The 26,903-nt window shown below is 37.2% G+C and overlaps 1 protein-coding gene across 1 annotated transcript in view; it reads left to right on the forward strand.

Moving 5' to 3' along the window:
- Window positions 1-766: 766 nt before the first annotated feature.
- Window positions 767-26,903, forward strand: part of EXT2 (exostosin glycosyltransferase 2) — a 74,297-nt gene continuing 48,160 nt past the window's right edge. The window contains exons 1-7 of the mRNA XM_032226331.1: window positions 767-862; window positions 6,562-7,126; window positions 7,546-7,635; window positions 11,516-11,632; window positions 16,789-16,984; window positions 18,154-18,293; window positions 22,642-22,735. Coding sequence (XP_032082222.1) covers window positions 6,591-7,126; window positions 7,546-7,635; window positions 11,516-11,632; window positions 16,789-16,984; window positions 18,154-18,293; window positions 22,642-22,735 — 1,173 coding nt within the window. The 5' untranslated portion in view covers window positions 767-862; window positions 6,562-6,590. The remainder of the gene's footprint in view (window positions 863-6,561; window positions 7,127-7,545; window positions 7,636-11,515; window positions 11,633-16,788; window positions 16,985-18,153; window positions 18,294-22,641; window positions 22,736-26,903) is intronic.

Genomic DNA, 26,903 nt, shown 5'->3' on the forward strand with positions numbered 1-26,903 from the left:
CTTGGAAATCCATTCCTACTCCCACACCATTCAAAGTGTTCATCCCAAATTGTATAGAAAAAGTATGTAGAGATTCTCGGTCATCCAGGTCATGGTTGTCCCAATCCTTCCATTGCTGCAGTGGTTAGAGAGCAGCTACTTCAGCTGACTGCTAGCTGCAGTTCAAATCTCACTGGCTCAAGGTTGATTCAGCTTTCCATCCTTCCGAGGTGGGTAAAATGAGGACCAGATTGTTGGGGGCAATATTCTGACTCTGTAAACCACTTAGAGAGGGTTGGAAAGTGAAGCAATATATAAGTCTAAGTGCTATTGCTATCCTGTCAGAGCTGAAGAAGCTCCTTGGATGAGAAGCACAACATCTTCAAAGGAAAAAAGAAAGTCTAATTGCTTCCTGAAAAATTACATTTGGGACAACCATGACCTGGATGACTGAGAGTCTCTACAGACAAAGTGCAACTGTACTTTTAGTGGCAAATGTTCCACATACCGGGGCTACTAAAGACAACTGCTTGTGTACATACACACACATATTCCCCAAATGTAGCGTTTGTCCTCTTTCGGTAGCGACCTCTGAGGGGTCGTGGTTGGCTCGCTGCAAGGACGGGAAAAATCTCTGACCAGGAGTTCCGATAACGCCCCCTGCTCCTTGCAGTCGATTCTAGATGTTAAACAAAGACGAGCCGGCTTCCAGAGCTCGAGACGCTGTCACTCACGAAGAAACTGAACGCGCGCAGGAAATGACGTCATGCTCAAACGGAAGCCGGAAACGTCGGCCGTGGCTGGCGAAGTCGGAGGGGTCGAGGGGGACGTCTGCCCATCGCGGTCCCCTCCGCCGAGCCTCAGTCGGGCGGAAGGTCCGCAGGTGAGAGAAGTATCCCCGGCGACTTGAGGTTGTTCTGGGCCCGTCTCTTGCGGAGGGTGTCTTCTAAGAGATTGGGAAAGAGGTTTGGGGTAGGCAGAGCGGGGTGTCAGGTGGCCCCAAGAGCAGCGAGAGGTGAAAGGCTTCCACTTCTCCTCCATCCAGACCCCAAAGCCTCCCTGCATGGTGTCGGCTTCTGCGGGATAGAATGGCTGTTTTGAAATACTTGATTTCTGCCCTGCAAATTCCTTCTCCTTCACTCCATCTCACTGTTTCCTTCCTCCAACCATTATTTCGTGGTTCCCTGTCAAAAAGGAGATAACACATCAATTCAGAAATACACTTCTGGTAGTTAAGCCTCAAGTCCTATCAACTAAGGGCTACAAAACCCCGGCAACTTGTTAAATTAACAAAATGTATGAGAACTCAGAAAGCCACAAAGAAGAGGGAGTCAAGCTATTCTCCAAAGCACCTGAGGGTAGGACAAGAAGCAATGGGTGGAAACTAATCAAGGAGAGAAGGAAGTTAGAACTGAGGAGAAATTTCCTGACAGTTAGAACAATGAATCAGTGGAACAACTTGCCTCCAGAAGTTGTGAATGCCCCAACACTGGAAATCTTTAAGAAGATGTTGGATAATCATTTGTCTGAAGTGGTGTAGGGTTTCCTGCCTGAGCAGGGGGTTGGACTAGAAGACCTCCAAGGTCCCTTCCAACTCTGTTATTCTATTCTATTCTATTCTATCTCCGTTTTAATCCAAGGAAGAGTTTGACATTGATCAAGAAGGTAGAAAAACTAATAAAGATGGATAAAGCCAGCCAGCATTTTGTGTCTGTAGCCTTTTTTATTAGCTTTATTTGTGCAACATATCATTGATAAAACTATTGTTAACAAATTAATGGCTTTGTTTATCATGCTAAGCAAAGCCAAATCACATCTTGCCTTAAAGTGATGGCCTGGCTAATACAGCATGCTAGATTTATAGTATTGTGCTTGGTGTAGTTTAGCCCTTGTCGTTGAAAGTTTATAGTTAATGGTTTAGCATGTTTTATGAATCTAGCTATTGAATTTAAATGGCTTTAATGTTGAGGATTTGAAAGTGACGCCTTGAATTATAAATACTTAAGTTTCTCCCAAATGTGTTTTTCCAACAAATCCCAATTGTATCACTCCTCCCATATATAGTCCATACCACTTTCATCCTAAATTTCCAGATTAAGGTCTGAAATATTTGAATTTTTCTGTGCTTGCATTATCCTAATATATTCTATGAACCAATTCTGGGTGGCTAGCTATAATGTAGTCTATGAATCAGAACAGTGAGTTAATTTGGTAGACCATGGTTAAATTGCTTATTGCAGTGTTACTCAACCTTGCAAATTTAAGACAAGTGGACTTCAATTCCCAGAATTCTTCAGTCAGGACAGCTTGCTGAGAAATTCTGGGAGTTGAAGTCCACACCTCTTGAAAGTTGCCGAGATTGAGAAACAGTGATTTATAGTGAAGCATGATACGCAAACAAAAGCTGCAAATCTTTCATTCTAAGTATAACTGGTACTGAAAATTGCAGAAGGAGTCATTGATCAAGTTTCAGTTGATAGTGAAAGAATTTGTTTAACAGTAAAATTCTTTCTATAATTTGGTTGATGCAGAATTCCACTGCTATGGAACTATACAATCATCTCTATATGGATTATTACTCATTTGTGAATTTACTGCTATAGAAAAAAACTTTTATCTTCTGTCCAATAATATATAGATGATTAAGTACTTCCATGACAGTATAGTTGGAGGAAGAAACTATATCCCTTAGCAAATTAAAATTTGTTTCGGATGTCTGATCTTAATATGAAACCTGCTTATTCTACTGTGTATAAGGAATGAGGGAATGGGAGATTAGTTTTATTACTATGTTAAGATTTATAGTGACAGTACATTAACTATTAAACTGTCTTCATGAAGCAAATATTGACAAGATCAAGGAGCTTTTTGGAGAAATTCTGTATAGGGTAATGATTCTGTACAGAGGTAATGATTCTGTTTTATAATTCATTTGATTGCAGACTGCAAAAATGTTTTAAAAAGGCATAAGGTACCTAAAATATGATTTAAAGTTATTTATTAGCACAAGCGTAGCTTCAGTAATTCGACTTTGGATATGTTGAAGTTACGGGTGGTTTAGAAATTTCCCTATGTATCATGGAATTGTTTATTTTTTGAAAGAAATACATAAAAATGTACTAGTTATTTATGGAGCTCCTTATTAATGGATGCATATTATGTTCATTTAACACATTTTTAGAAAAACCACTTTTAACAAAGTTTGAAATCATCTTGTCTGAGAAGTTGAGTAGCAAATGTCTTTTAGGCTTTTCTTATAACATATTTCTCATTTAAGTATACGATTTTACATAAACCTTATTTAAAATTTATTTTCATTGTCATTTTGTGGGTTGCCTGGAGTGCACTTAGTTCTGGTTTGTGACTGCAGTAAAAAATTGATGGTTGCTGGAACAATCTAAATAGTTCTTCTTTCCCCCCAGTGTGTGGTGAATTGAAAATTCTTGGGAAGAAAATAGAGTTCACCACAAGTAATTACAGTGTATTTAATTGAGTATAATTAGAAAGTCTTAATTCAAAGCATGAATATTTCTTAATTTTAAAAAATGGCAAGACTCTCAAAGTAAAAAAAAATCCTAAGCTTTTATTTTATTGCAAACCATTATTGAAATTCTAAATGACAGAAATAGAAATATAACTGGGAAAATGTAATGGTTTGTGAGATAATTTTATTACTTGAATTATTTAGAGAAGACATTTGTTTCAGCCCCTGAATATATTATACAAAATGTTCCCCATATGATCTACTCATCTAGTTCTTCTGCTTTGCCATTTTGTATTTGAAGGTCACTTTGTCATCTAGTACCTGTTTTTAATTACAAATTTTCATGCATCATATTGGAAAGATTTGTACAATATAATATTTCTGTTACCACTTTTACAATTCAAATGAAAATCACAAGTCAAACTTTTGCTTATATATACTTTGGGAAAATATTACTTAATTATATTGATATCCTGTTTCAAATAGATAAATTTAACATGTGTACAACTTATATTTGAAAAAAAAAATCAGTTCTGGTAAATGAAGCCTGAAAAATATTTTTAAGTTGGGACTCTATTTCTTACCTAAAACAGATTGTTTTTCTTAATTTAAGTGGCTAAAATTCAAAACCTTTCCAAATGTCCTTATCCTTTCCAATATTTATATCCAGTTCTTTAGTGTTTTACTGCGCTGTGTGCAAATTCCTTAAATCTTCCTTTTTCACCTATGTAAATTGAGTTTCACCAAACATCCATAGTAACTCTATAATAATTCCATGACATTATTCTGTATGCTAACAGAATAATAGAATTGGAAGGGACTTGGAGGTCTTCTACTCAAAGCTCCTGCTCAAACAGGAAAACCCTTTTCAGACAAATGGTTGTCCAACTCTTCCTAAAAACCTCCAGGGTTGGAACACATACAACCTTTAAAGGCAAATTGTTTCACTGATTAATGGTTCTGTCAGGAAATTTCTCCTAAGTTGCAGGTTGGTTCTCTCCTTGATTAGTTTTCCTCCATTGCTTCTTGTTCTGCCTTCAGGTGCTTTGGAAAACAGGTTGACTCCCTCTTCTTTGTGGCAGCCCCTCAAATATTGGAACACTGTTATCATGTCACCCCAAGTCCTTCCTTTCATTAAATTAGACATACCCAATTCTTGTAACTGTTCTTCATATGTTTCAGCCTCCAGTCCCCTAATCATCTTTGTTGCTTTTCTTTGCACTCTTTCTAGAGACTTAACCTATTTTTATATGGTGTTGAATAAAACTGGATCCAATATTCCAAGTGTGGACTTACCAAGGCACTATAAAGTGGTATTAACACTTCATGTAATCTCAATTCTATCCCCTCTGTTAATGGAGCCTAGGACTGCTTCAGTGTGCAATAATTGTGAAGTCTGAGGATGTAAATAAGGTATTCTGCGGTTTGAGCTCCACCTCCTGTGATCTACAAGAAGCCCTCAACTTACAACCATTCATTTAGTGACTGTTCAAAGTTATAATGGCCCTGAAAAAAGTGACGACCATTTTTTCACATTTATTATCGTGGAGCATCCTATGGCCACTTGATCAAATTTGGACTCTGGCAAGTGACATATATTTTTGACAGTTGTACTCTGGAGATCACATGATCACTATTTGTAATCTTTCCAGATGGTTTGGACAAGCAAAGATGATGGGGGAAACCAGATTCATTTAGTGACCACATGATTCACTTACAACCCTGGCAAAAAAGGTTGTAAAATGGGGGAAAATTAACTTAACAATTCCTTGCTTAGCAACAGAAATTTAGGGCTCAATTGCAGTCGTAAATCAAGGACCACCTGTAGATATATATGCCTCTTGGCTATTCCATCACACAGAGAAGAAGTTATCTAGATGGATTTGAGTAATAATTAATTCTTTGAAGAAGGAGTAGTTCCCACTACCTTGAAGAAAGCAATGGTGTGCCCTCTCATCTTAAAAAAAATCATCTTCTTGATTGTGTTGTATAGCTTTCACCTAGTCTCCAATCAAAGTGAATAAGAAAACTAGATGACTCCCAGTCTTAGAACTATTTCTTGGGGGAAAATAACTGATTTCTCCTTTTATTAACACACTGTTTTAGATTATAAATTGGTAATTTATGAGCTGTGTAGAGTCTCTAAAGAGGTATACCAATTTTGTAATAAATGAAAAATAATAAATAATAAATTATCCTGGCCATGTGGTAAGCTATCTTTTGTTTCACTTAAATTTAACTGAAGTGGCTTATATAAGTACAAAACTATTTTTAGTTCATTATAACTGTATGAATAATGTATGCTGAAATGATACATTTAATCAGGTAGTCCTTGACTCAGACTGTAGCTTGGCCGTACATTTGCAATGTGGCTTTGAGAAGGTTGCTATGTATTAGCCTTGACCCTCCATTTTATAATATGTGTAAAATAATTACTCTGCAATTTTCCAAGGAAGATAGTGAGTGCTTTGTTGCACTATAGGACTGCACTCCATAAACTTGAGAACCCACAGAAGTTCATAAGATAGCTTAAAGATGACATAATATATCTCTTGTGGTGGTGTTTTAACTTTGTGGGGTAATTAAAAGGATTTTTGAGGAAATATTATTTATTAAATGTATATGCTGCCCATCTTGACATTAAACACTGCACATCAAAATATGTGTGTATTATTTGAAATGGTCTTAAATTAGAATGTGTTCTATTGATAATTTATGTTTCCCTCTTTAGGGTAGAAAATGCCTTATTTTTTGATCTGCTTTAGCAAAAAATCCTAAACCTAGATAGGAACCTCATATGCCCACTGCAATACTGGAATCAGAACTAAACAGGAGTAGATGACAGAATTTGGGATGTATACTTGTTGCATATCCTGTTTGCTTTGTTATCTGTTTTCCTAGTTGATATTATATGAGATAGAATTCCAGAAAAATAGATATATAAAGCAAAATCAGAAGTGCCTTTTTAAAAAAGAAAGAAATTGGATAGGAGAATGGAAGCATCTATGTAATATTTATTTTATCCGCAAACATGTTTTACTGATTTAATAATAAAATACCCCCATTTAATTTTTCTTTATATGTGTTCTATTCTACAGAAGCTTGTGGGAAGGTGGCTTTTTTCATTATGTGTGCGTCAGTCAAATACAACACTCGGGGTCCAGCCCTCATCCCAAGAATGAAGACCAAACATCGCATCTACTACATTGCTCTGTTTTCTGTTGTTCTACTGGGGTTAATTGCCACTGGCATGTTCCAGTTCTGGCCTCACTCCATTGAGTCCTCAAATGAATGGACCCTAGAGAAGCGCAGCATTCACGATGTACCTATAATCAAGATTCCTGCAGACAGTGGCATTCCAGAACGGGGAGATCTTAGCTGCAGGATGCACACATGTTTTGATGTTTATCGCTGTGGCTTCAATCCGAAGAATAAGATCAAAGTCTATATTTATTCCCTAAAGAAGTATGTGGATGAATACAACATGCCAGTCAGTCACACCATTTCCAAGGAATACAATGAACTATTAACTGCTATTTCTGATAGTGACTTTTACACAGATGACATCAATCGTGCTTGTCTATTTGTACCATCCATTGATGTTCTCAACCAGAACACATTGCGGATCAAGGAAACAGCTCAGGCTTTGGCACAATTATCCCGGTACCTTCTTCCAGAAATCTTCCAAAACTAAAATAGGAATTCAAGAATAGGGATTATAAGAAAATGTGACAATCAGGATATAAATATTGTGTTAGGTTTTGATATTGAATCACAGTGAATTTTTCAATCTTAATTACTGAGTGTCTTTTTCTCCCAAAGATTAATAATTAAAGCTATGATCCTGTATTCAGGATTGAAATACATTCAATTGGATTCTTATGCTTTCTTAATAGTTTTGTATAAGGTTGCAAACAGATTAATTATTAGTTGCTGCAGAAATCAGACAAATAAAGATAGCGTGGATATTTTAATTTTAATTAACTGTTTTGTTGTAGAATTGTTTTGGTTTTGGTTTTATGTCCAAAATTCCTGTTCTGTGTGGCGCTCATATTTTTCTTTCATTTCCTTTATCATCTTAGTTGGGATCGAGGCACCAATCATCTCTTGTTCAATATGCTGCCTGGAGGGCCACCTGACTATAACACAGCATTAGATGTTCCAAGAGACAGGTAGGTAATTTTCATTGTTGTTCATGTTGTTCATGTCTTTTTTTTTTTTAAGTGGTTGGGTGACATAGAAAATTAGGTAAAGAAGTGGAAGACTACATGCATATGCTTGGCTTGGGATATTCCATAAATGAGATGACTTTTCTGCTTGATTTTTTTTTCTCCTTCACCATTTTTAGACAAAAAACTAGACATGGAACCTATTAATGTTTCTATGCTGCTTTCTAAAAACATTACCTAGATTTAAAGTATTTGTTCCAATTTACTGATGTTCCAAAGGCATATTTTTATTGAACATGAAAAGTAAAACCTTTCAAAACTCAAATCCCCTAGATATGAGTCATAGGGATGTCTAGTGCTAGCTACCCTTAGTATGTCATTATATTTACATAGATAATACATGTCTGAGTGCTGTTCTCAGTTAAAAGTGATGGAAGTTGATTTAAGTGTACTTTGCTTTTAAATTCTAGTATGTATATCAAAATGTTTTCAAAGAGAATGTACTACTTGCATTGTTTCTATTAAAATTATATGTGCACTGGTATGGATAATTAAATAGGTGTTAGAAGTAAAATGTTTATTTTTATGCAAAAAACTGATCAATGCAACATATGTTTCTAGTAATTAACTTAAATGTAAAAACTGAAAAAGAACTTTTAATAATAAAAAAATCAAATGCTATGTATAGATGTTCATCTATAGGCTATGGCTATATATACCATGGCTAGCCTGCAGAGGGCAGTCATGTATAATTGTTTTGTAGTCTTAAGGACTTTAAGTGTTTCTCCTCAAAACCCCACTCTAGTTCTAAAAACAATCTAAGACATTAATAAAGAAAATGTAGGCCAAAAGTCTTTGTGATGTGTTTATTTGTCTTTAATTATAGGTAGCCAAACCTTTCTAGCAAGTTTGTAATCAGGCGACAATGAACGTATATGTCTTGTATTGTTTGTCTTTTACTTTTGTTAATTTGACACTAACAAAATTTATATAAATAAAAGCACAGCTTTTCTCTTCTTCATCCCAAATATACTCACTGGATCTAGTCCAAAGGTTTGTGGCTTCTTTTTTTTAAACAAATGTTGAGGATACATATGAGTTGGTAAGGGAGAGGAATCTTTTACCCTTCTTGGTTCTTTCAGAAAAAGTGTTACATTTGGTGTCACCCACAGCTAACAAATTATAAGTCTACTTTCTCAGACTGTGAAATTTTAAACCATCTTTTAAAATACCATAGAAGAATCTGGTGAGGTGGAAACCAACAGTAATCAGACAGGATGGAATTGTTATATAAACATTGAGAAAATATCTCCCAATGCCCAGAGCACAAACAAAGCATTCAAATTACCATTTATCTGTAAAAAATAGTATTTCAGTTTTAGAACAGACTTACCTTTAGGGCAGGATTTTGGTATATTGCAATTGGTTGACTTTTTCCCCTTATACATGTCTTCTGTCTTGCTAGCAGTAAAGCAACTACTTAACCAGGCTGGGTTTGTAAAGCATCTGTTATAAGAAACATTTTGAATGAGAGATTGAGTGTCTGAAGAGTTGAGATTTATAGCCATGCCTTGAATAGAATCTCACATTTATAAATCTTCATGAATTTGTATAAATTCATGAAGATTTATAAATGTCAAAATGTGTCAAAATGCTACATTGTGGCAAGAAGATTTATTGTGTAAAATTGCTTAGACTTTCTAAAGTTAATCGCAGTAAAAATTAATAGTGAATGGCTGTAATAAAACAATAATGTGATCATACTAATTATTTCCCATTAACAATATAACTGACTTGTGTCAAGTGACTGAAGCTTCCAAAAGATTAATTTATTGTAGCCACATATATATGTAAAACACATTGTAGTAATCCAAATTAGAGATTGCCAAAGGGCGAGTAATTATTGTAAGATTACCTGTGTCCCATAAATGCAAACTTATTGGTTCAGTCTAAGCTATAAAAAATACTTTGAGCCAGGTGTGATCCAAGGATAGTCTCAGACAATATTCCTATTCTGAAAGTGGGGATAGTAGTAAAATTGGCAACTGGGTGCCCTCTATATATTTTGGATTTCAATTCCCATAACCCCTAACTTGTCAGAATTTGGAGGAGCATATGTAAAAGATATTAGCCCACATATTCACTTACTTTGACCAATGAATTATCCACACTGTTGATATTTTGTCTGCATTTAACATTCCTATTATTGTCATCTTGTCTGTATTTGGTGTCAGTTAATTAGTCTTCCCTGTTTCTTTTTTCTTTTTATTATGTTTTTATAAATCTTCATAAATTATGTTTTTATACATGTTCATATAATACTCTGGTTTCTCTTCAGATCGTATAAATCTTTCATCGTGTTTCTGTAACCCTGCCCTTATACTGGTTCAGTGTGTATATTGCTTGAACCATCTAGAGCATATTGGCGGAGAATTCTGAGAGTTGATGTTCACACATCTTAAAACTGCTGAAGTTGGCAAATGCTGATCTAGAGGAAAGAAATGAATGCACACTAGACCACCCTCCCTAAGATGAATGGGAATGTTGATGTGTGAAACATATGGTATTCTGCAACATACTGGGGAGAAATGATAATACCAAAGCAGCCTTTTCTGGAACTGTCCAAATGTGTAGGAGAGAGAGTATTGCAGTTCAGTGTGTAAGAAGTATCCTGGAACCATTAATATTTTTTATTTGTTTGTTTGTATCCCACCTTTATTGTTTTTACAAACAACCCAAGGTGAACATATTCAACATATCTTCCTCCTCCTATTTTATTTCATAATATTTTACATTGAAAGCTGATGAAATGTCAAAAAGAACTAGTAGATTTATTCTTCCTTCCTTTCCTAATATAAGTTATCCTATTAAGAAAATATAGTGATAACACTCTATTGTAACAGATGGTGAAGGCAGCCAGATTCCATATTAATTTTGGGGAACTTTTTATTTACCATTTTGTATTTAGCATCCTCAATTTAAGTTGAAGAAAGTGAAATCCTTGTCTGGTTCAATTCTTAGACATATGAATATTAGTCCATTTGCTTTAGAATATTTTTTGTAATAGAAAATATAATTTAAAAATATCTGATAATGAAAAATAATTCAATTATTTAAAAACATTCTATTTACTAAATTCTTTTCCATTAACCTAGCATATGTTTCAATTCTGGATGTATCTAGAGGTCATGTTATTTTTTTCTTGAAAGGGAAAATTTAAATTTTTGCAAATTGGAAATTTGTTGTCTTTTCATGTTCATTTAGATATAATCCTCAACTTATGACCACAATTGATCCCAAAATTTATGTTGTTAAGTGAGATAGTTATTAAGTGGGCTTTGCCCCATTTTATGAGCTTTCTTGTCACAACTGCTAAGTGAATCCCTACAATTGTTAAGTTAGTAACACGGTTCTTAAGTGAATCTGGCTTCCCAATTAACTTTGCTTGTTAGAAAGTCGCAAATGGTGATCACATGACCCTAGCACACTACAATTATCATAAATCTGAGTCGATTGCCAAGTGTCTCAATATTGACCATGTGATGCTGCAATGGTTATAAGTATGAAAAAGTGTCAGAAATCACTTTTTTCAGTGATGTAACTTTAATGGTCACTAAACTGCTGTAATTCAAGGACTGCCAATATACAGCTTTTCATTTAACTATTATTCATAGCAGTTGAAAGAGATAGAAAATGTTCCGTTACAGATACCTGGCTTAAGTTTTAGATGCATTGTCTTTTGTTGTATGCTTCTTGTCTTTCGATTAGTATGTTTCTGCCTTAAACCTTATCTTACCTCTGATTATCTAAATCCTTAAATGAATGAGCATTTGAAGAAGAAAAAAAACATGTGAATCTGGTATTTTCTTTCTATCATCCTCAGAGCTCTGTTGGCAGGAGGTGGTTTTTCTACATGGACCTATCGGCAAGGATATGATGTCAGTATTCCAGTTTATAGTCCCCTATCTGCAGAAGTACAACTGCTAAATAAAGGACAAGGGTAAGCTAATATGTTAATTGTGCTTTTGCTTACAATGCCAGGAAATTCAGCCAGCCAGATCAGAATTTGGTAAAATTCTCTTAATATTGGTACTCCTTCATTCATTTAGAACTGGAGAGCTAAAATATTCAATATATTTTGATATTATGTCAGAATGACTGATTGTATAAATTCTGAATTCTCTACCCGAGGTGGCGCAGTGGTTAGGGTGCAGTACTGCAAGCCACTTCAGCTGACTGTTATCTGCAGTTCAGCGGTTCTAATCTCACCGGCTCAGGGTTGACTCAGCCTTCCATCCTTCCGAGGTGGGTGAAATGAGGACCCTGACTGTGGAGCGATATGCTGACTCTGTAAACCGCTTAGAGAGGGCTGAAAGCCCTATGAAGCGGTATATAAGTCTAACTACTATTGCTTTTGCTATTGCTATTACCCTCTTTTATTTTGAATGTGTGAACACTATTTGTACTTTATTCATTTTCCATTCCTTGTCCGGGATAATATGTAACCATTTGATTGGTTCATCCGAAAATTTCTATTGCAATTCAGCAGATTCTGGATTAAACACATTTAAAGTAATTGTGTATTTCTTGAAAGGAGTTCTATCAATCTCATGCTTCAATCTATTCCTTCATAATTATTGTACACACCCTTTTATTGGAGAAAACCGAGTCAAATAGGAATTGGGTAACTAACTTTTTTTCTATTAACATTTTGCATTGAACAAGTAGTATATGGATACTTTTCACTTTATTTTGTTTTGACACATGTTATGGGTACTCCATCACTGGAGGCTTTTGAGAAGAGACTGGACAACCCATTTGTCCAGAATGGTACAGGGTTTCCTGCTTGAGCAAAAGATTGGATTAGAAGATCTCAAATGTCCTTCCAGCTCTGTTATTATGTTAATCCTATTAATAACCCTAACTGAGGAAGCCGTTATTTTTAACATACTTTGCCAAGTCTTGAATTTTGGATCATTCTGAGTATTAATATTTTTTTTTATTTTTTCAGTTCCAAACTGTATTTTTTTTCCTTAGAGAATTGTTCCTCTTTCCATTTTATGATTATGTCTTTGCATGTTTTCAGATCTTCATTATAATATTGGGGCATCCTCACCAATTTGTTTTAATGTTTTCTTGCTGCCTCCTGTAGAATTATTTATAACTACATTTTCATATCTTCTTTTTGAGAACTTTCTTGCTAGCTCTATTTTTCTTTTATTTTTGCAACATTAATTCTATAGAAAAAACATAACATAACATAGGCAAAAAGAAAACATGTTAACTCCTGCTTCCATCCAATAATACTTACTATGATTTATTCAAATCCATTTTTAAAAACTTAATATTTTTGACTCTATATTGCTTTCCTTTCCTTTAAAATCAGTATTACATGATCACTTTTCATTAATATTTCTGTTAATTTCACTTCATTGACTAATTCTTTCCTATAGGTTGGCATAAAGGAGAGCTCATTTTCTCATTCATTCTTCTGTTCTTTGAAGAATAAATTATTAGAAGACAACTTAGGAATTGAAAGCACCAAACAGGAGGTTTGAGGTTTTGAGGTTTTATTAACACTTATAGGCCGCCCTTTTCCCTGAGGGGACTCAGGGCGGCTTACATAAAATGAGGGGAAGGGATATACAAACAATAACACATACAAAACATAAAGTAAAATAATAAGCAACATTCATTCATCATTCGGGTGGGGGCAGTTATCTTTGTCCCCAGGCCTGACGGGCTAGCCAGGTCTTAAGGGCTGTGCGGAAGGCCTGGACGGTGGTGAGGGTACGAATCTCCACGGGGAGATCGTTCCAAAGGGTCGGAGCTACTACTGAGAAGGCTCTCCTCCTTGTAGTTGCCAGTCGGCACTGACTGGCAGATGGAACTCGGAGGAGGCCTAATCTATGAGATCTAATTGGTCGCAGGGAGGTAATTGGCAGAAGGCGGTCTCTCAGGAATTTATCTTCCAATAGACTTTAATTTTCTAAAGTTCCCCTCATTACTATTTCATATATATTTGAAAAATCTGCCATTTTCTTTTTAAAATATTATTGGAATCTCCCATGTTTAATAGATAATAGAAGATATCAATTGTCCTGCCTTTATTTCCTCATTTATTTTATGATCTGCTTGCATTATTAGGCTTTAGTCTTTAGAAGGCATACTTCAGAACCAGAAACTTCTTTCTAAAATTCCAGAAATACTTCATGCTCATTTTTGTATCACATTCAGTTCCTCTCCCTTGTCCCTTACATTTATATCTAAACTATTCATCTTGAGCATGCTCTATCATCCCAAATTCTCCATCTTCTTGTCTTTACAAATTTAACAGAAGGTTGTAACTTCCACTTTCATATTATAAAGCAAAATAGAATTCTGTAAAATGAAATGTATTCATGTTTATATTTATGAGCTGTATTCGTAATAACTTTGAACTTGTAAAACTTTTAAAGAAACTGTTAAAAATTCTAACAATCAAAATATGCAGTCTAGTTTATGTTTAAAGTCTGTTTTCATTGATGACCTCCAAGGGCCCTTCCAACTCTGTTATTCTGATATATTTATCTACCTTGCAGTTCACTTGTTTATGGCTTTGAGTCAATTTTCTTGGCAAGGTTTTTCAGAAGTGGTTGGCCATTGACTTCTTTCTAGTACTGAGGATCTGCAGCTGAATTCATGTCTAAGGCGAGACAAAAGTCAGTGTCTTCCAATTTATAGGCTATGCCTTAACCACTGCACCAAAATGGCTCTCTCAGTTTATTTATTTTGTGTATTTATTATTTCAATTTATACCGTCACCTATCTTAAATTCATGACTCTGGGCTGCTTAAGCAGTTAAACATAAGAACATAATCAGTAGCTGAGGTAAAAACAGAGCAACCAACAACAAATCACCATAACCATGCACTGAATGTGTCATTCATGCAAGTCCCCAAGCCAGCAGGGTCTGGGCCGATCTACTTTTGGGAAGACAATATTCCAAGGGTAGGTGCTATATCAAAAAATGCAAAGAATTTTAATATTAAAGTTAACATTAAAAGTTTTTTTTTCATTTTACTTAAGGTATTTTCATTTTTATACAGTTCTACCCAGTTTAATCCCATTTGAGGCAATTTCAGTTATTCTTCACTCTACTGTACTAAGTTCTACAGCTATCTACGGTGCACTATGAAAGAGGCATAATAAATAAGCAGTGAGTGAGGTATTATAGATGAAGAACATTGTCTAATGGCTTATAGTTCTATTTATTTAAGTGTAAAGATTCAGTATAGTTTTCATTATTATTCAATGGGATTTTTTAATCTGAAAAATACATTGTGAAGGAAGGAATTTCTGGCTTCTTTCTACTTGGAGTTGCATATTCCGAGTGGTTCAGCTTTTTATTGGAAACTGAGCTTACTCAGGGAAGGTTTGATAGATTATTTTGAAAGAGTGCTTTCAATCATATGCCCTTTAGTTAATACTTGTGTTCATTGCTTCATATTTTAATTATTATTTGTTTTGGGAATTTATGAGTTTATTTTTATTACAAATTGTGACTTTTAAGTGCCAGTAGTTGCAAACCTAATTTACTGATGCATTTTACATGTCTGAGTAGCAAGGCAATGGCATTTAATAGTACAATAAAAAAAATATTTGCCTACAGGTGACTTATAAAGTTGCAAGTTTAAGTAACAGACAGTTATTAAAGAAAGATGATAGAATAGGAAATACTTGATATCTTGCTCCGTTTTCATAGGCAATCCACTGTTACATGGAAAACCGATCTGGCTTAAATTAAATCAGCTTCATATGCCCAGAGGGAAGAATAGATGTCTTTTCTAGTAGGCTGACCTGTCATCTTTTGAGAATATACTAATGTGTTGGTTTGTTTATGAAATTTATAAATCATTTCAATCTGAGCTAGTTTCTTAAGATGAATCAAGATGCATACCATCAGAATGGTATGATCCCAAACTGACAACAAGCTAAACCCCTATATAAGACAAACATGTGACTGCTGATAGTATTGTCATGTGGCAATGTTCCGCAAATTAAATTAATGTTACTTCTAAAGCTATAGTTTTCCATTTGAAAATTTGAACTTAATTTTTATTGTATTTATAACTTCCTGTTACTGGTATTGGTTAAATAATAGTAACTCCCTCTAAGTCTGAATTGGTATGTATTCAGTTTTATGTATCAGATGATACATTTTTAATTATGCTTATAGATCGCATTTGCCACCTACATTTTTTGTTAATTACCTGATTAAAAGTTACTTTTTTGTTTTTTTTTTGAATAGAAGAATTGCTGAACAAAACTGGGATAGTTCAGTTATAACCAGGAAAACAAATTCCATCTTCTATTGCCCATATAATATTTACAAGTTGGTATCTAACCAAAAGAAAAAACAATAAAAGAGTTTAAGAGGAAGCGTAGAAGGTCAGGGCTAACATGATGCATTTTATGTTAATCTTTTCAAAACCACTTCTAAACATAATCTTTATCATATTTATTGGAGAATGTTCTATTCTCCACATCCTTGAAAATAAGCTTAACTGAATACATTGAGAATGACACCAGTAAATTCAGAGAGTGATATAGTTTGTCTGCAGTCCCACCGTACTTATTCATGATTCATTGATGTTAGTGGCTCACATTGTGTTCAAGTGTAAAGATCAAATGTATGTATTTTTAACTGCACTACCTACTGCATTTTGCTTATTCAACTTATTTAATAATGTTTTCACAATTGTGTTGATACATAATTTTTTCCAACTATCATATTATTAGTGCACCAAAAACCAGAGGTGAACAAATATATGACTATGTTTGCTTAGTAATAGCAATAGCACTTAGACTTATATATTGCTTCATAGTACTTTACACCCTCTTTAAGATGTTTAGAAAGTCAGCACATTTCCCCCAACAATCTGGGTCCTCATTTTACTGACCTAAGAAGGATGGAAGGCCAAGTCAACCTTGAACCTAGTGGAATTCGAACTGCCAAATTGCTGGCAATCAGCAACAATTAGCCTGCAATACTGCATTCTAATCACTGTGCTACCATTATGCCCAAGTCCTTGGCAGCATAAAGAAGTGCATTTTCAATTGCCTAATGAATATATTTCTAAATTGGTATGGTTCCAATTGTTGTGTCTTCTTCAGCCTCCGCAGATACTTTCTCCTCTCCTCCCAAATTGCTCTTCATCCTGAATACCGTTCAGAACTGGAGGCTCTTCAAGCAGAGAATACAGAATCTGTGCTAATCTTGGACAAGTGTAGTAACCTTTCGGAGGGAATTCCATTTATTCGAAAACGTTGCTATAAAAACCTGGTGTTTGATTACCCTCAGGTCCTTCAGGTAATGCTGCATTTTGTTCCTATTGTTTCTTGTTGGTTACAATAGAGTATGATTTATTTTTAAAATTATGAGGGCTTCTGTAGATAACTATCTGAAGCATTAGATTTATTATACAGCCTTTCACTGATTTTATATGATGAGTTTGGTGCATTGTTACTCTTCTCGGAGTGTAAAGGTTTTATGGGTGAGCAGATGTTTTTGAGACCTAATTAAGGAGTCTGGCAGAATATGGAATTGACAGGATCCTTCCAACCTAGTCTTCCTAGCATTTTTGATATTCTTCTAAGGGATTCAAGCTATTTTCTGGAGCAGAATTTTGAAAGAAAGGAAAGGTTACTGAAATCTCAACTTCTCCCAACTCCAAAAAACAAACACTCAATTGTTTTAAGTCAGATCCTGAACTTCCATGGAAAAAAATACCTCTGCTCATGTCTCATTCACTGAGTCAGGTGAATGAGTCACGAGCAGAACTTTTTTTTCCCCATGAAAAGTCTGGATCTGAGTAAAGTAATTGAGTGTTTGTTTTTGTACTTTCAACTTAGTTTTTGACCCCACAGACTGCTTGGGATTTGCCATTGCCTTCTTCCTAGGGCTGAGAGAAGTAATTGGCCTAAGATTATCCAGTTGGCTTTATGCCCAGAGTGAGACTAGAAATTACAACAGTCTCCTGGCCTGATTCTTAACCTCTACACCAAACTGCCTTTCTTATGTTTTCAATATTGCAGCCTGACTCAGATGCTAGTATTTATGTGTTTAAAAATGCAAATCTGTAGGCATCTTATGAACCTTTTAAATATGGTATCTTTAATACAGGAAACTCTGGTATACATATGTATACCAGAGTTTCTGGTGTACATGTTTGCCACGTACGTATGGGGGTTCTTTTTTTTCCTAGTGAGATGGGAGCATCTGAGAGACAAATGGTGTCACTTGAAGCGACTGAAATAATTCTGGAAAGGGATGGTTGGGGTATTAGTTTAGTATTTCAAAATTGTAATTAACATTTATCATAATTAATATGAAGAAGGAAACCCCTGTATGTATTTTATATATATAATCATGAAATCCAGTTTCCTAAACATAAGATGATGAATAAGCCAGGTATTAGTTTTAATTTAATAAGATAATAGAAAGACAATTATGACTATTTTGTGGGTCTTTGTCCACAGGAAGCCACATTCTGTATTGTTCTGCGGGGAGCACGTTTAGGACAAGCTGTTTTGAGTGATGTTCTTCAGGCTGGTTGCATCCCTGTTGTCATAGCGGATTCTTATGTTCTTCCTTTCTCTGAAGTTTTGGACTGGAAGAGGTACCTACATACCTTTTTCTCTTTGTTGCTTGAAATTCTGGACTAAATTCTGTTATTATCGCTTTATGGCTTATTTGGAAGACTGCATGACTCTGAGAAAATATCAAAAACATATAGATTGAATCCATTTGTCTTATTTCCAAGATATACCGGTACAAGAATATTCAGATGTAGTGGATTGAGTGTTTGAGCAGTCATGCAATTTTTGATAAAGTTTCAAAAATTTAGACCACGGATTGCTCAACCCACTACAGCATAACCAACACAAGCTATGAAAAAGAATACACAACCATACATTAAAAAGGAATGACAGAAACAGGCAACAGACTATTACAGCCAAACAACATCACTGTATAACACAAACCCTCCAAAAGATTTTAAGTAAACCGAAAGATCAAGTAGCTCAAGAAAAAAAGCAGGAGTCCTCTACAATCAGGTGTAGGTTCCTGCCGGTTCTAACCAGTTCTATAGAAGAGGTTCCACAAATCTACCATGCCATATAGAACCAGTTCCAGCTCCCTCCCCCCACCCGTCCGCACCACGCTTGCCCCACCCGCCGCTCACTGATTGGCTGGCTCACCAATCACCCCGCCCGCCTCTAAGAGCTCTATCTAAACCCATTTACCTTTTTTCCTGCTTGGCTCTCTATTGCTGCCTGCCGAGGAGGTAAGTAAGCTGCAACAAAGGGGGGGGGCAGGCCAGCTGGAGCAGCCTGCCGCGGCCCTGCACTATAAGCGAGTCCGGTGACCTTTTGCAGCCTTGCAAGGATCCCGGGCTTGCTTATAGCACAGGGCCGCAGGGCCGCCAGCAAGCACAGGCGTAGGTGTGGGGATGGCGGCAGGAGCTTACGCGGTGTGGCTGGTGTCTTTGGCAAGTTTGGGGACCTTGCAAGGCCTTTGTCTTGGGATGTTCTGTGGAGCCCCCCCGGGAAAAATGCCACTGCCAGGTACTTTTAACCATATATTTTGGTCCTATGATCGCAGAATGCTGCAAAATACCACAAATGCAGGCCAGTTGTTGAGTGTTTCAAATGTGATTGGAACACTCAACAAGGTGACCACAGTATATGTGTGTGTGCGTGTGTGTGTGTGTGTCTGTGAGACAGACAGAGACAGACAGAGGCACAGAGAGAGACAGAGAGGGAGGGAGGGAATCAGAGAGAGGCTGATAGACACAGAGAGAGAGATAGAGAGAGATGGGGAGGGAGGGGGAGACAGACAGACAGACAGAGACACAGAGACACACACACAGAGTGAGTGATTAAGTGAATGAGTGAGAGACAGACAGATAGACACACACACAAACATACAGACAGTGTGACAGGAAGGGAAGAGAAAGAGAGGGAGAGAGACAGAGACAGACAGACAGAGACACACAAAGAGAGAATGAGTGAGAGACAGACAGACAGACACACACACAGAGTGACAGAGAGAGATAGAGAGGAAGGGAGAGAGAGAGCCACAAAGAGAGAGACACAGACAGACACAGAGAGAGACAGAAAGAAAAAGAGAGATAAAGAAAGAAAGAAACAAAGAAAGAAAGTGGGAGAGAGAGATGAAAGAAGGAAGGAAAGAAAGAGAAAAAAAGAGAACTTATGACCACAATTGAGCCCAAAATTTTGGTTGCTAAGCAAGAGCATCGTTAAGTAAGCGGCACCACATTTTCCAAGTTGGCCATGCCCTTTGGTCACATGACCGCCAAGCCACTCCTACCCGGTCACATGACTACAACGCCACTCCCACAAAACAGGCCACACCTACAGAAGAGGTTCTAAAGTTTTTTGAAACCCACCACTGTCTACAGTGTAAGGACTATAACAGCTAACTCTAGGACAAATATTCAGAAGATTAGCAAAGGAATCCATTAACACCAACTAGCACTTAGAAGATTGGATGAAAACTTCACAATCTTACAAGATGTGGACAGACTCAACTATAGTTTCAGCTGGGAAACTAAGCATCCTAGACCAAGCTAAATCCAAAAATGCTGGGGAATTCCTGAAAGTTCATTTTTTTCTCTGATTAAGAGATGCATAAAAGCAAAATGTAATATTAAATAGAAGAAATCATCAATATAGTAGAAAAAAAGAAGTTACATTTTTGGATTTCTCTGTTATATCATCCAGATATTGAAAACTAATTTTCATCAACAGTCCCTAGTGAAACAAAGAAAATGTTGTATTCTACGCTTTCTTCTTTGTTAGGTTAAGCAGGTACAAAAAGCATTATGGGTGTGCATGAAATAGAAAATGTTTTGACATTCGAAGCAAATACATTCTGTACCAGAAGTTCTGCCAAAATTCTGGAACAGCTATGGTTCAGCAGAAGCAAAATCCAAATTACAGGTTTCAGCCAATATGAAATTTACAAGAATGATATGTGCCAGCCTTGCTCTGCTCACTCCATAAAATAATAATAATGATTTTATGGTGTGTACATGCCACCTCTCCCTTATCACTTCCTCTCAGCAGCTCTCACTGTGTTCCTCCTCTTCCCACTGACCTCACATTCTTTTCTCACCTTAACTGCTATTGCTACTGATGTCCTTGACTTTTACCTGCTCCTATCAAAAACACTTCACCTCAGAATAACCATGGCTCTGCTGGTGTCTGGAACAAAACAGTCTAGCTTTGACCCACATTAAGATTAAACATGCAAGTTTTCACTCAGATACAACCCCCCTGAAATAGTTGTCCCATTCATAGAATAGTCTGTAGAAATTCTCAGTCATCCAGGTCATGGTTGTCCCAAAGGTGCTTTTTCAGGAGGCAACTGCACTTTCTTATTTTTTCTTTGAATATGTTTTGCTTCTCATCCAAGTGTCTTCTTCAGCTCTGATAGGATGTGGTGTGGGAGTAGGAATGGTGTGGGAATAAGAATGGATTTCCAGAGAAAAAATAAATTGCAGACTAAAGGAATCAGAAGCACTCCTCACTTGACCCTGAGGACACAGATTGAAGCACCTCCAAGTGCTTCAATGACCCTCTAAAATGATGAAAATGACCAGCTATCTCCATTCCTCACTATCTTGTTAGAGCTGAAGAAGCTTCTTGGATGTCTTCAAAGCAACAAAGTCCAGTTGCCTCCTGAAAAAGAACCTTTGGGACGTTCATAGAATACATTGCACATCCATAGAAAAACTAATGTTCATGGAATCCTGACAGAATGTGTCCTTTACCATAATAAATATTGTCAAAGCACTCTCATTTTCTAAATTTGAGGTACTGTCACCATGAGGATAATTATATTTATGCACTTTTGAAAACCGCTTTATCCTTATTGAGGCAAGCTTCAATGTATCAGATGATATCAATACATTGCATTTTCAAGCATAGGCAAAATTCTTTCATATTTTAACAATTTTATGTTTTATTTAAAAAAGATACTAGGAAATAAGTCATCTTTACATTAAAGTTTTTTTAGAACTTTTTAATCCTTTCCCCTTTTTTCATTTTTTTGGGTGGGCCTTCGGGTCTCTGGTTTTATCAATTTAACTCTAAAAAGTAACTTTCCCCATTTCCGTTAGTTAATTAACTACATGGATCTTCTATTGGATCTTGAATTTCTCCCTTTAGGAGAAATTTAGACAGAATTTCTCCCTTTCGGAGAAATTTAGACAGAATTTCTCCCTTTCGGAGAAATTTAGACAGAATTTCTCCCTTTAGGAGAAATTTGGGGAGAACTACTGAATCATGCTATAAAGCAATGTTTCTCAAGCAACTTTAAGATGGCATAGGGCAGTGATGGCTAACCTTTTTGTAAAGGCATGCCAAAATTGTGTGTGTTCGTGCCCAGACCCACAATAGAATGCGCCCCACCTACCTGCGCATGTGCGCCCCACTCACTTGTGCATGTGAGTGTGACCCTCCTGTGCATGTGCTTGTGACCCCCTCTGTATGTTTGTGTGTGGGGGTGTTTTTGCCCTCCCAGGTTATGGATGCCCTCCGGAAGGCAGAAATGGATCATTTCTGAACTTCCTGTTGGCCCGTCGGCCCCATTTTTCGCCCTCCCCAGGCTCCGGAGGCTTTCCTGAAGCCTGGGGAGGGCGAAAAGGGCCGAAGGCCGAAAATCAGTCGGCTGGCACGCATATGGCTACATGTGCCACCTGTGGCACGTGTGCCATAGGTTCGCCATCACGGGCATAGGGAATTCTGGCAGTTGGATGAATTTTACCTATCTTAAAGTTGCTTGCTTGAAAAACACTGCTGTAAATGGAAGGGACCCTTTCATTCAGAAGAGACCATGTCTAGATCTAGACCATTCTTAATTTCTCTGACATTAACTATGACCTTGGGGTAGCTTAGGTTTTCAAAGTATTTCCTCTTTTCTTTTCCTATGTCTACATTTAGAGCTTCTGTGGTAATACCCGAGGAGAAGATGCTTGAGCTATACAATATCCTACAGAGCATACCCCAGCGGCAGATTGAAGAGATGCAGAGACAGGTACAATTAATATTCATTAATGTGCAGAAATAGGGGTAATATAAATCATAGTTTTGCTTTGAGCCTCATGTGTGCATATATGTAGGATAACTTTATATGGGGTAAATGTTAAAATGTTTTGCATGTTTTTAAATGTTAGCGGTTTCTTCAGAGGAGGTGCACAGCATTCCCTATTGGTAAATTATGCACTATAGGTACACTGAGATTACACAAACATAATATTCTATACTTGTTTTGTAAAATGAAATGAATAATATGAAATGGAAACTGAATTACAATGAATAAAAAAGACATTTGATTACTTGCTTATGGGAGTTCTGAATGATTTTCACATTTTCATTAAAGTTAGGACTCTCAATTAGTGTATTTATATGTTTCATTGATTCATTAAATGTATTTGCTGCCCTTCATCCTGGCATTGAAAATGGCATACATAGCCCTTTCTTCTCTAATTTTATTTTTGGCACATCTATGCAAGTTACCCCATTTGTCCAGGTCAGAGAACATTACAAAATAACATTATAACTTATGACAATACTGTTTGCAATTTGATTATTGTTTAGCTTGATGATGATGATTTTTTAATGGACTTTGTTTCTTGGTTTTCGTACTGACTTACCTGTTTGAACTATGAGCAAAACATATTGGGGATCCAGTTAGTGCTCAGATGACAGACTTCTAAAAATATCAGGGCTGTAGGTTAGTTGAAAAATGTAAAGCTAACATGTAGAAAGAAAATGATAGGAATTCCTTTCCATATTATTGTCAAGAAAACTACATGAATAGACTCATAAAGTCATGAGGAGTTAAACTTTAATTTGAGACCTTGGTCACATTACTTCACTCTGCTCCCCTCCTGAAAATTATTATTATATTTTTATCCTTTAAAAAAAAATAACTCAAAGGAGGCAAACATACCTAATATTTTCTTCACAACAACAAATCTGTTAAGTGTGTTGGGCTGAGAGGGAGTGATTGGCCCAAGGCAGTGGTGGGTTCCGGATCCCATTGCAACCGGTACGGTGCAATGGGCCTGGCAGCCACCACATGAATGTGCGCAGCACATGCATGCGTCCTTGCCTCCTGTGACACTCTGCGACGCCTCTGTGATGCTCCAGCTGCTCGGCGGAGCATCGCGCAGGCATCGTACGCTGCACATGTTTGTGGAGATGGCCCGTTTTCTCCAAATACAGGTAAGAAACGAGGGCGGGCGGGCTCTTCAGAGCACTGTACCAAAACGATACCCGGTGCTCCCGGCAGGCACCGGTATGCCTGTACCGAGGTGTATCACCTGATACCCACCACTGGCCCAAGGTCATCCAGATGACCTTTATGCATAAAGTGGGACTATAACTCCAAATCTTGTGGTTTCTAGGCCAGGGCCTTAACCACTACACCAAACCTGCTCTCCATAACTCAATAACTACGGACTCCTCTGGGAAAGAATGATAGCACAGACACTTAAATAAATGTTGGTCTGTATATTAAACACTTTGAATCGTGTCATGCTTAAGAGTATGAGTATGAGTAGTTTATTTATATGCCACCCTTTTCCCTGAGGGGACTCAGGGCGGCTCACAATTCGGAAGGAAGGGAGGACAAACAGATTAACACGTAAGACAGTACATCATTAAAAGCACAACATTCATACAATTCGGGTGGGTTGCGGTCTTTAACCCCAGGCCTGACGGGACAGCCAGGTTTTAAGGGCTATGCAGAAGGTCTGGAGGGTGGTGAGGGTACGAATCTCCACGGGGAGATCGTTCCATAGGGTCGGAGCTGCCACCGAGAAGGCTCTCCTCCGCGTGGTTGCCAGTCGACATTGACCGGCAGATGGAACTCGGAGGAGGCCTAATCTATGGGATCTAATTGGTCGAGTGGAGGTAATTGGCAGTAGGCGGTCTCTCAAGTACCCAGATCCACTACCATGAAGGGCTTTGTAGGTGACAAGTAGCACCTTGAAGCGTACCCAGAGATCAACAGGTAGCCAGTGCAGCTCGCGGAGGATAGGTGTTATGTGGGTGAAACGAGGTGCACCCACGATCGCTCGCGCGGCCGCATTCTGGACTAGCTGAAGTCGCCGAATACTCTTCAAGGGCAGCCCCATGTAGAGCACATTGCAGTACTCCAGCCTGGAGGTCACAAGGGCACGAGTGACTGTTGTGAGAGCCTCGCGGTTCAGGTAGGGGCGCAACTGGTGCACCAGGCGAACCTGGGCAAATGCCCCCCTGGTCACAGCTGACAAATGGTGTTCAAAAGTCAGCTGTGGGTCCAGGAGAACTCCCAAGTTGCGGACCCTGTCTGAGGGGCATAGTATTTGACCCCCCAGCCTGAGAGATGGAACACTTGCCAAATTAGTGGGAGGGAAGCACAACAGCCACTCGGTCTTATCTTAATTGAGCACAAGCTTGTTAACCCTCATCCAGTCTCTAACAGCCTCAAGGCCCTGGTTCATCACGTCCACCGCTTCATTGAGTTGGCACGGGGCGGACAGATACAACTGTGTATCGTCCGCATACTGGTGGTATTTTATCCCGTGCCGCCGAATGATCTTGCCCAGCGGTTTCATGTAGATATTAAAAAGTAGGGGGGACAGGACCGAACCCTGCGGCACCCCATATGTTAGGGGCCTAGGGGTCGATCTCTGCCCTCCGACTAACACCGACTGCGACCTGTCCGAGAGGTAAGAGGAGAACCACTGTAAAACAGTGCCTTATTTATAGATTATGTAAAACAGATTGTTGCTTTTTTAGCATAGTAAATAAATGAATAAAAGATTAAATAAATGACATGCTCTTTATAGCACTTCACAGATGCTTTTAAGAAGGTGATAGGCAGCCATATTCTGCATTTCAAAATAGAAGCCATCATTTTAATGTGCAGGCAGTCTCAGGTTAAGAATGAGACACATTCCTAAATCTGACATTTCATTAACCTGTAACTTGAACTTATGAATGGATTTCTTATTAGTAATAATGGCCGATAGCATTCTGCTTCCTTTCATTAACTGCTGAAAACAGACTGTGCATTAAAAACATTCTGCTTCAGTGTTTTATGGAAACACTACACTGCTTCAGTATATTATCAGCTTGAAGGAAGAGAATACCAATCTTAGTTTTTAATAATTGACAATCCTTTCATAAGTACAAATTGTCCATAAATCAAACGATCTTAACCTGGGGACTACCTTTATGTGCTATCCAAATTCTGGGAGTGAGATACCTGTTTTTCTGTTTATCTTCTATATTTAGGCAGACATGTTCTTATGACAGTTATTATTGCCTATACTAAGTGTTAAATGATAAAAGAGGAAGAGAATGCTAAGTGAATAATTATCTAAAAATGTAAATAAAAGGAAAATTGGGTAAATAGCAATAGCACTTAAATTTATATACTGCTTCATAGTGCTTTTCATCCCTCTCTAAGCGGTTTACAATGTCAGCATATTGCCCCAAACAATCTGGGTCCTCATTTTACCGAACTCGGAAGGATGGAAGGCCAAGTCAATCTTGACAGGTCAGGATGGAGCTTCTGGCAGTGGGCAGAGTTAGCCTGCAATACTGCAAAGTTGCATTCTAACCACTGCACTACCAATAAATAATAAATGCATGTGATTCAGGAGAACTGATATTCAAAGTTCAAAGATAAAGTCTGTTGGAACTTTAAAACAACTTTGTTTCTTTTTAGAATGATAATCCAGCATTAGTTTTAAAATGTGAACCTTCTGTTTTGGACTGTAGATCAGTTGAATGCTCAAAATTTCTTTGGAAAAACAAAGTCTGGAACTTGTTTTAAAGAACTTTAATGAGGAATCAATCTATCAGTGCTATTCAGTATAAAAATAAATGTGTCTAGGGAATGTAATCAAGGTTACAAAGAGGATATTGAAGTATATTAAATCAAGCATAAATATCAGGAAAACTCATAATGTAATGTGAGGGCCAAATTTATGAGGAGGTAATAGTTTTTCTACTCAAGTCAATTGACATGAGGCAGTCCTGGAAACTAATGTGGACTTGGATTATTTATGAGGTAATTAGATTACTTAAATTCTGTGAGAGAGATCCCACAGGTTTTTGTTTTGCTATGAATTTTTGCCAATATGACAAATAGCCAGAAGAGGTCTCTGCTCCCTTGATTCATTATGATTTTCATAGCCTTTGCTAGA

This window comes from Thamnophis elegans, chromosome 1 (assembly GCF_009769535.1).
Source record: "Thamnophis elegans isolate rThaEle1 chromosome 1, rThaEle1.pri, whole genome shotgun sequence".
NCBI classification, from domain to species: domain Eukaryota; kingdom Metazoa; phylum Chordata; class Lepidosauria; order Squamata; family Colubridae; genus Thamnophis; species Thamnophis elegans.